The sequence below is a fragment of the Sinohyriopsis cumingii genome, chromosome 17 (genome assembly GCF_028554795.1).
Source record: "Sinohyriopsis cumingii isolate HCF-2022 chromosome 17, ASM2855479v2, whole genome shotgun sequence".
Classification (NCBI taxonomy): domain Eukaryota; kingdom Metazoa; phylum Mollusca; class Bivalvia; order Unionida; family Unionidae; genus Sinohyriopsis; species Sinohyriopsis cumingii.
Window position 1 is genome coordinate 70,570,116 of NC_142977.1, and position 16,123 is coordinate 70,586,238.

Genomic DNA, 16,123 nt, shown 5'->3' on the forward strand with positions numbered 1-16,123 from the left:
GTTGTTGGGTTTAACGCCATTTTTGCAGCACATGATAGGCTATACATGGCGGCCAGTATTATTGGTGGAGGAAGAACCAGAGAAAACCCCGGAAAGAACCACCGACCCACGAGAAGCTACTGGCAAGCTTTCTCACATACCCACATTGGCCAGGAACAAGGTAATTAATAACCTTAGCATAAATGTTGCACCAGGAACAAGGTAATTAATAACCTTAGCATAAATGTTCCACCAGGAACAAGGTAATAAATAAGCTTTTTTAGCATAAATGTTTCAACATGAACAAGATAAACACTAAAATTAACATAAATGTTTCATCAGGAAAAGGACTATGATACTGGACTAATCCCTCCATAAAGACAATCAAACATACATTGCCACTTACTCACTAAAACCAGATTCAATCAGATTATCCTGTTCTGTCTGATAATAGTTTAGTTACTTAACCCTTTACCTCATGCAAGCATCTTTGGACACCTGTATTCCATTTGTATGGAAGCACCTTTTGATGCCTGCTGTAAACTTCAGCCATATTAAGCCGGTTTTTCATAGCACCACCTTCGGGGGAAAACCCCTTATTAGATACTACAATAATTTCTGCGAATAAAAATTATGTCAGATCACGTGGTCACTGTTTATGCACTTGTCAACATCTGCTATTTAAAGTAAATGGGTCGTAATCTCCACTCTCCAAAGTGGTGATCGCAGATTTCATTCAGTATGTACAAAGTTTTCACGATTAGAATCACAACTATGAAAGCTTCAATAACTTAGGTAAAGGCTCTGATACTGATGTAGGCAGCAATTAGTTTTTATAAATTATCAAACTCAGATGATTTAGTGATGTAGATGAAGACGAAAAACTTGTAAATTTCGAGTATGAGAAATGGCAGCTACAGTTGGTCACACGGCCTCACTGACATGACGGTTAACAAGTTCTCTCAAGATTTGAAAGCACATAAAAAATTCTTCCGTGAAAAATAATTACACAGCTATAACAATCGGACTTTAAATTTTTCCACATATAAAAGATGTGTACCAAAAATGTAAAATGGTTAAAATTGCTGTTAAATGTAACATACACTACATTGCTTAATAGTTAACAGGCAGGCCTATGCGCATGGAGTCTAATAGGTAACAGGTGTTCTATTTATAGTGCGCTGCACTTTGTAACTATGCTCAATGAGGTAAAGGGTTAAGGTCAATCAGATAACTGAACAAAATAAAAGTTTAAGTTACATTGTATTTATTCTGAACAAAGGTAACTGAAATGACTGCAGACCTTGTCAAAACAACATTTATTTACAAGGCAGCTGACAATGATGTCCCAACAAATACCATCTGTACTCCCATACAAGTCAGCTGACAATGATGTCCCAATCAATAATATCTTTACTCCAATACAAGTCAGCTGACAATGATGTCCCAATCAATAATATCTTTACTCCAATACAAGTCAGCTGACAATGATGTCCCAATATTTACCATCTACACTCCCATACAAGTCAGCTGACAATGATGTCCCAATATTTACCATCTACACTCCTATACAAGTCAGCTGACAATGATGTCCCAATAAATACCATCTATAATCCCATACAATTCAGCTGAAAATGATGTCCCAATCAATAATATCTTTACTCCAATACAAGTCAGCTGACAATGATGGCCCAATAAATATCAGTACTATTCCGAGTCAGCTTACAATGATGTCCCAATAAATATCAGTACTATTCCGAGTCAGCTTACAATGATGTCCCAATAAATACTATACAGTATATATATATTCCTGTGTAAGTTGGATCCAACTGTACAGACCCACACTTGCCAATGTATAATATGCTGGCAGATCTTGGTCTATCCAGTTTGTTAGAAGTAATCAGTAAAACAAATAACAATTACCAAGATCTACTGGAGCATTATGCAATGGCAAACGAGTTTCTATATTGCCTAAAACCAGACCTGACTAATACATGAATATATATATATATATATATATATATATATATATATATATATATATATATATATATATTGAATAAAATGACAACAAACAGTGTGAAACTAGTATCTATAGTCTGATTATACATCCCCGTTTTTTTGTACCCACCTACCGATTTCAATAATGGAAACATTTAATGTGATAAAAAGTGCAAGGAACTTTGTCAATTCATTCACTGATTTACAGTTTCTAACCTGACTGTGAGCAGAGTGTCCCTGACTGTGAGCAGAGTGTCCCTTACACCATGATCATCTGCGTGTTTCACACTTATCAGAAGTTTTCAATATATCAGACGGACATGCCCAAAATCCATTTCCAGTTCCTGCACAAGTCCATTTCCAGCAAAGGGGTATGTGCACGATTACAGATGTACATTCATATCACGTCTGCTTCCGATTATAGACAGTGTCTAATCAAGCAAAGGAAAAGAATGACAACAAATTTGCTTTTCACGTGGATTTAACAAGCGGTTTAATTTCTATTTTCATGTGTGCAAAGGGATATAATTCCAAACTCTCAACGTAATGGTAATTTATGGAATTATCCAGCAGTTACAAAACAGGATGAACAATGTCATTATGTTGTCTGATGGAAATAAACTAGCCCATAGTGTATTCAATATGGCATTGTGTTAGTGTGGAAAGTCTGTTAAGCATGAAAGATGCAGGGAATGCCAGTATTAGTGCCATTCTGGTCATAGTCAGGTTAGAAAATATAAATCAATGATTCAACTGACTTAGTTCTGTGCACTTTTTATCACATTAAACATTTTGTTATTGAAATCGATAAGGAGGTACAAACAAACGGGAATGTATAGTCAGACTATAGCTAGCCTGAGTGCTTTCAACTATTTAATGAGTCTTTTTCCGTTTAACCGTTTTTCTGTTTTATTTGTTTGTCTTGTCTATGTTTTGTATTTGCCTTTGAAAAAAACTCATTAAGAGTCAAATGTGCTCAGACTAGCTAGATACTAGTTTTGCACTGTACGTTGTCAGTTTATTCCATTTATCTTAATCAATCCCAGACACATGTGATCCCTCGCTGGATCCAGTGCACTTGAAAAGATTGTTATTTGCCATATGATTTGTATTCTTTATATATATATATATATATATATATATATATATATATATATATATATATATAGTAATTGTAAGTGACCAAAGTTGGACTGCCAATGGAACTAATCAGATATAATCAACATTTTGTTGCTGCTTCCAATTATTCAAAGTGGCTGTCGTATCACTTAATGATACCTGGATAGTTAAGTTCAGTCAATTTGATTATGGTTTTTCTTTTAAAAAAACCAAAAAAACTAAATGTCAGTATTTAATGGACTTTTTACTTCACTCAAAAACAAAGTGTTTTGAAAATAAGGTCCACTTTTATATATAGGTCAGAAACTGTAAGCGTACACTGTGCTCACATGATTTAGTGTTTGCTTGAGTGATTTACACTACTTTAGTTAAAACAGGTTTGGAAACATCAGCATTAGAAGATGTAAAATGTAACAGAGATCACAGTAAATCTCCCTATTTTTACCCTGGTAATTTACATGTTTGCAAAGATTTTGTGCATATCATGCCAATCCATTAAATTATCACTGAGTGCTCTGGTGTCCTAGGTGTTAGAGTGTCCACCTCAGATGTGGGAGGTTGCAGGTTCAAACCCATGCCATGTCATACCAAGGACTTATAAAAATGGTACTAGGAGCTGCTTCGCTTGGCACTCAGCATTAAGAGGTCAGTTTTGGGACTTGCTGGTCTGGTGTTTGACTGGGTGGGACATGACACTATATGTCTGCAGCATGATGCCCCAGTGCTAGACAACACTAAAAACTGCCACACTGCAGACATCATAGCAATATGACTGAACAATTGTTTAAGCTATGTTACAAATCCAAATCACACACACACACAACACATTATCAGATATATGTGTGAAAATGCAGCTTTAAGGCTTTAGTATTGTTTTTATATCACAGAATATAAACTCTTCATATCACATGTATTGTTTTATATCACTGAATATAAACTCTTCATATCACATGTATTGTTTTATATCACTGAATATAAATATCACATGTATTGTTTTATATCACTGAATATAAACTCTTCATATCACATGTATTGTTTTATATCACTGAATATAAACTCTTCATATCACATGTATTGTTTTATATCACTGAATATAAATAACACATGTATTGTTTTATATCACTGAATATAAGCTCTTCATATCACATGTATTGTTTTATATCACTAAATATAAACTCTTCATATCACATAAACATCTGGAGTTTTAGTCCTTAGTATACCTTTTCCCATTATCATCAATATAAATTCTTTTCTAACAATCACTGGAAAAAGATTGGAATTAAATGATTCAATCACACCAAATTCTGAAAAGGTTGGTTATTTGTTATCAGAATTATCCAACTGTTGCATCTAAAAATAATAAGGAACTGAAAGCAAACTTTTTACAAAGACAGTCCAACTTTTTTCTTTTATGAGCAGCTGATTCTATCCTTTTTCTCTCCATTTGTCTACCTACCAACCAACACATTCCCCAAACCATCCAGTGATCTCTAGCAACATTTTCTCAAGCTGAACATGGTTTATTGGAAGCACAAGTTTTACCCTTTGAAACGTTTGAAAGAGATAAGGAGCATCAACTCTTACACTTGTAATGACTATGATATATTATAAAGTTGAATCAAAACTGACAGATTGGTAACAACTTAAACTTTCACAACAAGATTTTAAGGTTTATGGCTAAGCTTGGAAACAAAATTTTGAGCTTTTTGGCATGACCCTGCATAAGACCTGCATGTGTATTAGTCTGTATGTGTGCAATGCTAACCATATTTTTTTATATATCCTATAGAATATCTCTCATTAGTTCTGTAAATATTTTTGTAGTACCTATATATCTGACTATGTCCTTTTTCAAGTGAGACATTGATTTGGGGGCTGAACGGAAGGTGTACATCTTCCCATCTTGGGATCCTTTCAGGAAAATTGACATGCTTGACTCCTCTGGTTTGAAATAACTGATGTGGATTTCATCAACATCACTGCTATTCTCCTTTAAATTCATTGGAAGGTCCTGTAGCTCATAATGCCTACGAATGTAGTCCTTCACACTGCCCAAAGTCACACTCTGAAGATCTGTACGACTCAGGTGGAATTCTTCACAAGGAGACTTGGAATCCTTGCTTTTCCTGTACTTACAAAGTTGGCATTGTTTTATTAATTGTCCATCACCAACATGAACAAAGTTATCTCCTCGCAACGCTTGACAAAAGAAGTAGGAGAAATAGCTAGCTTTCAAATTTCCTAGATCAAAGATGGATTTCTGGTCTCTGTCACATGAAGAAAGTTGTAGAATCCCAAATCCAGATTTTCCTTTCTCCTTTGCAAAATCTTGTTCTGCTGCATGACAACAGTCAAGGATGACAAGAATCTGATCAACAAGAAGTTTTTCATGCAGCATCTTTTTCAGCCAGTCTGTTGAGGCATTTATTGTCTCATCTTTACCACCAAGATACAGTCCATTTTTCTTGTTACCATGACCAGAGAAGTAAAAGATGAAAAGTGAGTTTTTAATTCTCTCCCCATCTCCATGGTAATGGTTATTAGACAATGCTTCTCTGATGGATTTATCAGTTTCATTAAATGCCTCCTCAATGTCTTTCATCATCTGGCCCTCATTGCCAGGCTCTTTTGGCACCACAATCTTCAAATGCTCCTCTCTGAAATACAAAAAGAACCAGAAATAGCAGTGATGGCATTCTGCAAACGAATGCTTTCAAAAATTGCTTGACTGTGCCTTAAACACAAGAACTTCATGGAAAACCAAAGTTTGAAGAAGATGGGTATTCTGGGGCCAAATGATAACATGTAATGCTGCAAGTCAAACTCATTCAACATAAGTCATCCAAATGATGACATGTAATGCTGCAAGTCAAACTCATTCAACATGTCATCCAAATGATTACATGTAATGCTGCAAGTCAAACTCATTCAACGTAAGTCATCCAAATGATAACATTTAATGCTGAAAGTCAAACTCATTCAACATAAGTCATCCAAATGATGACATGTAATGCTGCAAGTCAAACTCATTCAACATAAGTCATCCAAATGATAACATGTAATGCTGAAAGTCAAACTCATTCAACATAAGTCTTCCAAATGATGACATGTAATGCTGCAAGTCAAACTCATTCAATATACTATCAACATAAGTCATCCAAAAAATGATGACATGTAATGCTGCAAGTCAAACTCATTCAACATAAGTCATCCAAATGATGACATGTAATGCTGCAAGTCATTCAATATACTATCAACATAAGTCACCCAAATGATGACATGTAATGCTACAAGTCAAACTCATTCAACATAAGTCATCCAAATGATGACAGGTAATGCTGCAAGTCATTCAATATACTATCAACATAAGTCATCCAAATGATGACATGTAATGATGCAAGTTATTCAATATACTATCAACATAAGTCATCCAAATGATGTCAGGTAATGCTGCAAGGCAAACTCATTCAATATACTGTCAACATAAGTCATCCAAATGATGACATGTAATGCTGCAAGTCATTCAATATACTATCAACATTGATGGGCATGCTAACTTAGGCTGAAATGTAATTTCTCTCAGTCAAGATACTGTGCAGTAAGTAAAGTTAGGAGGACATGTAAGATCAGGGGACATAACTTACAAATGATGATGTGGATTGCTGCAAACATTTAATGTTTCATCAATATACAAGGGGCACACTTACTTTGGCTGAAATGCAATGTTCCTCAGTAAAGATACTGCACAGCTAGCACTGTTTGGAGGGCAATACATTTTCTAAATGATAGTATGGAACACTTGAATTTAAATTCCTTCAAGGTTTCAGCGATGTAAATCTGCATTTGGTTAGAACACTAAAATGGCAGAAACTTACAAAATTTGCAGAAGCAATGTGATTTCTTGATATACACAGTTTGCAGGTACTGACTATAATATGTGCCTACTTTTATGGCAGTCCATCAAAAACTGGGGGACTAGTTGTGCAATGAGATTGTCATACACTCTTAAATCATAAAAAGTGCAATAGCTCTAACAAAAATTAAAGGAGCAAAGAGATTTGTAATTATGCACATCTTCAGGATGTCTCGACAGTAGTTTCATGGCCATGCATAAAAACCATAGTAGTTTCATGGCCATGCATAAAAACCATAGTAGTTTCATAGCCATGCATAAAAACCATAGTAGTTTCATGGCCATGCATAAAAACCATAGTAGTATCATGGCCATGCATAAAAACCATACTAGTTTCATGGCCATGCATAAAAACCATACTAGTTTCATGGCCATGCATAAAAACCATACTAGTTTCATGGCCATGCATAAAAACCATACTAGTTTCATGGCCATGCATAAAAACCATACTAGTTTCATGGCCATGCATAAAAACCATAGTAGTTTCATGGGCATGCATAAAAACCATACTAGTTTCATGGCCATGCATAAAAACCATACTAGTTTCATGGGCATGCATAAAAACCATACTAGTTTCATGGCCATGCATAAAAACCATACTAGTTTCATGGCCATGCATAAAAACCATACTAGTTTCATGGCCATGCATAAAAACCATAATAGTTTCATGGCCATGCATAAAAACATGCATAGTAGAGGATGGATCATGCTAATCAAGTTGACCTGCATTAATCACAAATTTGTAGAAAACCACCATTTCTATATCAGAATTTTAGTGCAAACTCAAATGAACTAAGGTTTCATAATTAGAATTACACTAAATCGTATAAACTTTCAGAAACCAATCCATATATGTTTGTATTACTGGTATACCATGGTATTTTGTCCCTAAACCAATCCATATATGTTTGTATTACTGGTATACCATGGTATTTTGTCATACATCAGTAGCATCTGTCAGTAAGGAATATACGGAAATTCCCAATGAATCTTGTTACAACTCAATTATATTCATGACAAATATAATTCTATCCTTTAAACACATCTTTGATCCCTGTCATGCAAGCCAACCTGATGGTCAAATGAGTGCTGGGAAATCGATTCAGCCCAAAATCCAGCTATTCAAAAAAACTTCAGATTAAAAGACTAAAAAAAAGATAAATATGATGTTTCAGATATTTACTAGTGTATGTGAATGTGCTAAGTATTCCTTTGTAAGAAACATACTATGATTTACAGGAGTGTATTTGTAAGACTGCAGAAACATACTATGATTTACAGGAGTGTATTTGTAAGACTGCAGAAACATACTATGATTTACAGGAGAGTATTTGTTGTCTGAACCACATGTAATTTCTCAAATCTGCTGTCAATTTTCTTGCATGTTGAGTAAAATGTTTAATGTTTACTTGTGATCTCTGATAAATCTTTCCTGGTATGCTAGCATCCCACTCAAAGTCCCCAGCTTATTACATCAACAGTGTAGCTAAATAATTGTAGGCTTCATTATCAACAGTGTAGCTAAATAATTGTAGGCTTCATTATCAACACTCATATTTTTTTTCAAAAGTCCCTCTAATGTCATCATGTTATCATCACAGTAACAGTTAAGGTGTAAGCTTAATCAACCCACTTTAGTTCCAGATTTTTGATTGCTTTCAGATTGCAACTTACACAACAGTTAAGTATATGCCAGGATACCCTGAATCACACTTATTTCATATTAAAATGATAAGAAAATTCTAAATTACATCTGTGGGTAAGTACCCCACTTTAAAAGTACCTTCTCTGGGTCCCATGTATGTGTTAATGGAACATCCCTTATTCAATTCTTGACTGATGGAAATCAAACCAAGAAGTGTAGTCACGGCCCCAAAACACAGAATTGTTGGTCCTTAAAATAAGTGAGATTTACATTGGTATGCATCATGGTATGTTGGAAAATATCGTGGCATACCATGGTATAAAATATTTCATGATACCCAGCTCTAGTGATGTGTCATACAGAAATCACAAGTTAATCAACCAAGATTAGTGACTCAATACGGTTCAATCATATGCGTTCTGTAGTCCATACATATAGAATTACTGTCATTCAAAGATCAATGTTAACTTAATTGGATATAGAATTTATTCATGTACCAGACCAGGTGTGTATAGAATCCAAGTCAGCTGGGTTTACCTTGATTAAAGTCCTTTGACACTTGTGTTGATGTGATCACACAAAAAATGACTGTCCATCACACATTATCAATCCGTCATTCACAGTTCTACTTTGACCAAAATTGGACCATCCAGCTGACCAATAATCTTGATGAAAGTCCCCCAATGGATCCATATAATGAAGGATTTAATGTATTTCTCATTTATTCCCCACTAAAATCAAAAGATATTTAGAAACACTAAAAATGTATTGCCTGCTCAGTATGATTGAAGAACAGTTTTACTTTGTCATCATTGATTGTGTTTATTTTTGTTACCAAGTGTCAAAATGGGGAATCCACAGAGCTTATCATATATCATATATTTACTACTAATCCAGGTGGGTATTAACAAGAAATTGGCATAGAAAATCAACATGTCTGTGTCTTTGCAAGTTTTTGTATTTAAAATGGGTTGGACAGACTAATACACAGATGAAAGGAGATTTTTCTTTGTATGCTCCAAACCTATGTGGCAAGGAATGAAGATAAACACTACTCTTCTACAGAAGGAGAAATCTGACAATGTAATACATCCCACTCCTTCTGACGGTGGTATAAAGTAAATCTATTACCTAGCTCCTAATATCAGTGGGAACTTTGATGTCAAAACACTGACAAGTTTCTTAGCATCTCCAGTGAATATGCCAGCAATCTTTGCTAAGTTTGTAGGATCACTTCCAGCAATATTAAGATTTTCATGCAACTCCTTCACATGGTTTCCAGCTACAAACACCCCATACACATGATCACCTGCCAAGAGACATTACAATATAATCAATTTATCAGAAAGCAATAATAAACAATTTGTTAAAGCATATACAGGGATTATACTGTTTGATGAGTCAATATGCAAATGTATACATCCAAAATTACATGCTTCAATATGTGCCACTAGTATGTACATGTAACGTAATGTGCATGTAAAGTTTCATGGCAATCTATCAACAAAAGTCCTTAGAAAGGACTGATGTTCTACTGGCTGAAGTAAATTCAAGAATCCAAGATATATCCATTTCTTCAGTTCTTTTCAAATGCTGAGTACTTAAAGTATACCTGATAAAAAAAACTGCATGTAGATATGGCTAACTATTCTGAAATAGTGATCACAAGACTTTCATGATGGTAGACATATCTGCCGATATTAGTGATCACAAGACTTTCATGATGGTAGACATATTTTCTGATAATAGTGATCACAAGACTTTCATGATGGTAGACATATTTGCCGATAATAGTGATCACAAGACTTTCATTCTGGTAGACATATCTGCCGATAATAGTGATCACAAGACTTTCATTCTGGTAGACATATCTGCCGATAATAGTGATCACAAGACTTTCATTCTGGTAGACATATCTGCCGATAATAGTGATCACAAGACTTTCATGATGGTAGACATATTTGCCGATAATAGTGATCACAAGACTTTCATGATGGTAGACATATCTGCTGATAATAGTGATCACAAGACTTTCATGATGGTAGACATATCTGCTGATAATAGTGATCACAAGACTTTCATGATGGTAGTCATATTTGCCGATTACTGGGCACTATTTTCATTCAAGAACAGCTGTTACAATAAGAAGTTTTTTAAGCAAAAACCTGATGTCAGTACATTCATCCATTCACATGGAGAAGCATTAAAGTTTTCAGATGGTCATATTGGCAGTCATATTGGATGTCCAAGAAGTATCATTTTCATTTAAGACTAACTAGACATCATTCTGTAAAGTCCCCAGCAATACAGTCAGATATTCAGCAATACAGTCAGATATTCAGAACAATTAGCAATAACACAATTTTCAGAATGGTCATCATGCTGACCACATTGGATGTCTTTTTGTCAACATTTTCATTTCAGACCAACCATAGATGTAGTTATAACAAGAGTTTCAAGGCAGCCACCATGGAAGCCATACTGGATGTCCAGGTGGCACTATCTTCATTCAGGATGGACTAGACAACATAAACAGTCTTTTAAATGAAAACCCTATGTTGATATGAGCATTCACTGGACACCAAATGAAAAACCACATGTGATATTCTGATTTTTGATAATAAAGGTAATAACTTCCAAATATAATTAAGTTGACACATGGGTCATGCATGCGCATTTACTCATGTTAAATTAAATATAAATTGTTCTTTTCAAATTCAACACTAATTTTCTTTAAACAAAGTCTATTCAATCCAGATTATTGAATGCTCTACAACTTAACTGCCATCAAAAAACTTCCAGATGAATTATTGATCTCTATGGTCTTTCACAATGGTGGCCATGTAGCAAACTTGTGTCAAGTAAAGAGCATGTGTGTGTGCGTGATCTGGATTTTTAACGTAGCTTTAACAATTTTTTAGTCATATCATTATGATGTCTGCAGTGTGGCAGCTTATAGTGATGTCTAGCACTGGGGCATCATGCCACAGACATGTTGCTTGATGTCCCACCCAGTCACATTATCCTGGCACCAGGCCGACCAGTCCTAACACTAACCTCTTAATGCTGAGCACCTAGTGAGGCAGCTGTTAGTACCATTTTTGTAAGTCTTTGGTATGACTCGGCCGGGGATCGAACCCACAACCTCCCACATCCGAGGAAGATGCTCTAACCACTAGGCCACCGGAGCGGTCCAAGTAAAGAGCATGTCTAGTGGAATCGTCACAATATAGGATGATACAATTTTTTTTATCATTACACATAGCTTTCATTGTAACACCACAGCACTTGACATTCAATCCGGATTGTACTGGATCACACCTTTAGGTTCATTTCATCCAAAAATGTCTACGTACTTTAACACTGAATTTGCCATATGCACTTCTTGGGGCATCTAAATGATGACATTCCTAAGGAATGTGGATGCATAAGAGTCCAAATGAAGTGAATATTTTCTGCTTAAAGACATGTAGAATCAAATTCTTAAAACTGCCACCCATAACTGAAACAGTCAGTTTTGAATGTGTATATGACCTGTGTGACTTCAACTATAGATTGTCTCACACACTACATTAGCTACAAGACATCATGGGTAATAACCATCAAAATATGCTCAAGTACATTGATTTTGTCTACATATGCATCTTCAAGTGATCACCCTAAGATCTATCAAGTTTCACCGCAATCAAATGAAAACTTCATGACTTGTCAATACGTAAATGACATGCTGCATTTTGCTACAAGATACAAAGGGCAATAACTCTAACACAAATTAAAGAAGAAATGTGATGTTGTGAAAGGAGCACCTACAGGTGATGAGCATAATGTGTACTAAGTTTCATGACAATTGATCAAAAACTGCTGGAACAGTTCCACTAACTTGTTTGAGATGTAAGAAGGACAGACAGAGGGAAGGATTACTATAAATACCAAAAGAAACAGGGATATAACAATATAATAGAGGAATAACTTTTCTGCAAAGAAAACAAACTGCCAAGTAAGACAATTGTTGAAGAAATTTATAGAAATTTATGACTGGCTATAGATCAACTCACAAAGCTCCAATTATTGATTCTGCTATGATTGTAATAAAAATGTTGTGGTAGCAATATTCACTTCACATCACATACTCGTTCGTATGTATAAACTAAGAAGTATAGTTTTCTTTCAATTGTAAAAATGTGTTGATTTTTTTCTCCCCTCAAATACTTGTTAGCAACTAAAAGACCATATTCTTCAGACCATAATTTCTGTGATCCGCTGTATACTGTGTCTTTTGTCCTGTATGAAACAGCTGTGTCTTTGGTTGTATGAGACAGCTGTGTCTTTGGTCCTGTATGAAACAGCTGTCTTTGGTTGTATGAGACAGCTGTGTCTTTGGTCCTGTATGAAACAACTGTGTCTTTGGTCCTGTATGAAACAGCTGTGTCTTTGGTCGAATATCTGACTTTGCATTATGCACAAAGAAGTACAAAACTGATGTTAGAGTGCTTTGACTGTTGAGAATCCAAATGAATGTGTCAATTTTTCATAAACTTAAAGACTCATAAGTTTGAAAAGAAAAGTTATACAGCACAGTACATTTACTGTATAAAACGACCATCAATTAATTTCCAGGACTCACCAAATGGGGGTCTGGTGGATCCATGCCTTGGACACACTAACTGATTATGCTGGTCTGACAGACAATAAACACAGAATGGTTTGCAGGATGCTTCACAGTTCTTACCCTTCAAGGATAGATTTGCTACATAAACAAATAAAAAGTTATAAATAAATAAATACAATATTTTTGTTCAAAAACAATGGTCCCTCAATTAGGTTTTATTAGAAATGCATACATGCATGATCTAACTATATAAATGAGCAAGAAAAGTGACTGCATCAGTAGGATGACAGAAAATCAGGGATGATAATTCCTGTAAATGATGCAATAGAATGCTATCAACCAAAATCCCTCAAGGTCTCACTAATAAAATCTGCAGCTAAATTTTCTATTAAAAATCATAACTCAAACTGTGCTAAAGAAAATCAAAGTTAAAAGTTGGGCAATTGTTCTGGCCATACATGATGTCATAGAATCCAAGAAATGAAACATGCTCAAGGTCTTATCTGCATGCCAAACTTGGCTGCAATGCAAGAATCCCTTTTACATCAAAAGAAGCTGAAGAAAATAAAAGTTTGGTGACTTGGAAAACAATGACTTTAAATCCAGTAAATGATGAGTACACAGAAGAATGAAAACTTAATTTTTTTCAAGCTCTCAACAACATAAAGGTGTAGATCAAAACTGGCTAAAACCCAACTATTCTCAGTAAAGATGTATTCCAGAAACCACAATGTTTAAGGAGAAACAGACAGATAGTGGGATGGATACAGTTAAAACAACACTATGCCAATTTCATCTAGCAGGGGCCTTCAGCTTTGTCCCCATGGCAACATGGTTTAATGACATTGTATCTTTGCTACCTTATGACTTGCCCTACCTTATGACTTGCCCTGGGGTTACTTGAGCAATCAAAATAATAAAAAACTAAAATCTAATACACACTAATGTAGTCTCAAAACTATTTGATCTGCCACCATGGCTATATATCTTATTGACGTCCAATTATATGACCTCATTTGCACTCTAGGGTGAACTGTGAAATATGACCTCATTTGCACTCTAGGGTGAACTGTGAAATATGACCTTATTTGCACTCTAGGGTGAACTGTGAACAACAAGTTAAATATAATCTTGGGTAATTTACACACTGTACAAAAAGAAAAGAAAATCCTTACTAAGGAAAGAAAGACCATTCTGTGTATTATTATTCTAACCTTTAAACCTTTAACCCAGTACCATAATGGTTAAACAGAAAATTATAAATCTTACTGCAAATCTACATGCCATAGGAAAACACCCACCAAGATTAACAGCTTTTTCATGAAAGGTACAAAGTTTCTGCATTACATGGAAAGTACAGCTGGAAGAACAGGGATGTAACTAATATATAGAAGAAAAAAATTATAAATACATTAACCTGCTGGGTTTACATCACATGAAACACATCTTCCTGGATCACGAGGCATCTGATAGCGTATAAAACTTTCTATACAGACATCAGGCTCCTATCTCAGAAATTGAAAGACAACGATGTACAATGCAAATAGAAGAAACAACTTTATACATAGCAACATGCAAATAAGAAAAGTAACAAACAAGCATGCTAAACACTAAAGATCGGCTCTTATAAGGATTTCTGGCTAAATTAGCCTCTATAGATGATAACATACATAAGTAAATTGAAATTCAGGCTAAATCAACTTACTAGGGATGGTTTTGGTTTTGTTGGGTCTAACACCATTTTTCAGAATATAATAAGCTATACAGCAGTCAGTATGTTTGGAGAAGTAAGGACTCAGGAAGAATGACTAACCCACAGGAAGTTACTGGTAGGCTTTCTCATATATCCATGGTGCAATCAAGACTTGAACTTTTTCAGACAGAGGTGAGATGTGTACGTACCTGTAAAAGTGAGTGGCTCAAATCCATCAGTCTCCAGGGCACCTACCTTCTTGGATCATGAAGTATGTAAATATAATGTGGCATTTAGGCTAAATCAACTTCCAGGGATGATCAAATATATCAGTTATATGGCAATGCATGAATTATACACCTTGGTAATTTAAGAATTGTACCGAAAGAAATTAAAAAGCTTACTCAATAATGAAAGATCATTCTGTATAGTATTATTTTAACCTTTAATCTTTAACCCTGTGACCCAAGGGTTAAACAGGAAGTTATAAATCTTACTGTTATTGGGACTTGGGCTAAATCAACTTCCAGAGTATATATGCCATTGTAGTACTGGGAATTACTTGAAATTTAAAGACAGATTATCAGTTCATCTAAGAAATCAATTAGCAGTTTTAGCCAGTTGGTCATATTTATTTTTCATCAGTCACCAGGTTATTTTAAAAAATTCTGACTGTCTGATACTAGTGATCAATGGCCAAAAGCATACATGTCTGATACTAGTGGTCAATGGCCAACAGCATGCATGCCTGATACTAGTGGTCAATGGCCAACAGCATACATGTATGATACTAGTGATCAATGGCCAAAAGCATACATGTCTGAAACTAGTGGTCAACGGCCAAAAGCATACATGTCTGATATTAGTGATCAATGGCCAAAAGCATACATGTCTGATACTAGTGATCAACAGTTAAAAGCATACATGTCTGATGCTAGTGATCAATGGTCAACAGCATACATGTCTGATACCAGTGATCAACGGCCAAAAGCATACATGTCTGATATTAGTGATCAATTGCCAATAGCAAACATGTCTGATACTAGTGATCAATTGCCAACAGCAAACATCTCTGATACTAGTGATCAATTGCCAACAGCAAACATGTCTGATACTAGTGATCAATTGCCAACAGCAAACATGTTTGATACTAGTGATCAAATG

At 35.1% G+C, this 16,123-nt stretch overlaps 1 protein-coding gene across 3 annotated transcripts in view; it reads right to left on the minus strand.

Moving 5' to 3' along the window:
• LOC149779202 (uncharacterized) overlaps positions 1-16,123 on the minus strand; it is a 77,769-nt gene that overhangs the window by 12,727 nt on the left and 48,919 nt on the right. For 2 of the 3 annotated variants that reach the window (XM_089939776.1, XM_089939777.1), the window contains exons 8-11: positions 14,684-14,771; positions 13,282-13,404; positions 9,789-9,966; positions 4,927-5,756 (exon numbers count right to left, since the gene is read on the minus strand). In XM_089939776.1, coding sequence (XP_089795902.1) covers positions 4,927-5,756; positions 9,789-9,966; positions 13,282-13,404; positions 14,684-14,771 — 1,219 coding nt within the window. Of the gene's footprint in view, positions 1-2,196; positions 2,412-4,926; positions 5,757-9,788; positions 9,967-13,281; positions 13,405-14,683; positions 14,772-16,123 lie in introns of all 3 variants that reach the window. The other variant, XR_016415585.1, reaches the window with a different exon arrangement.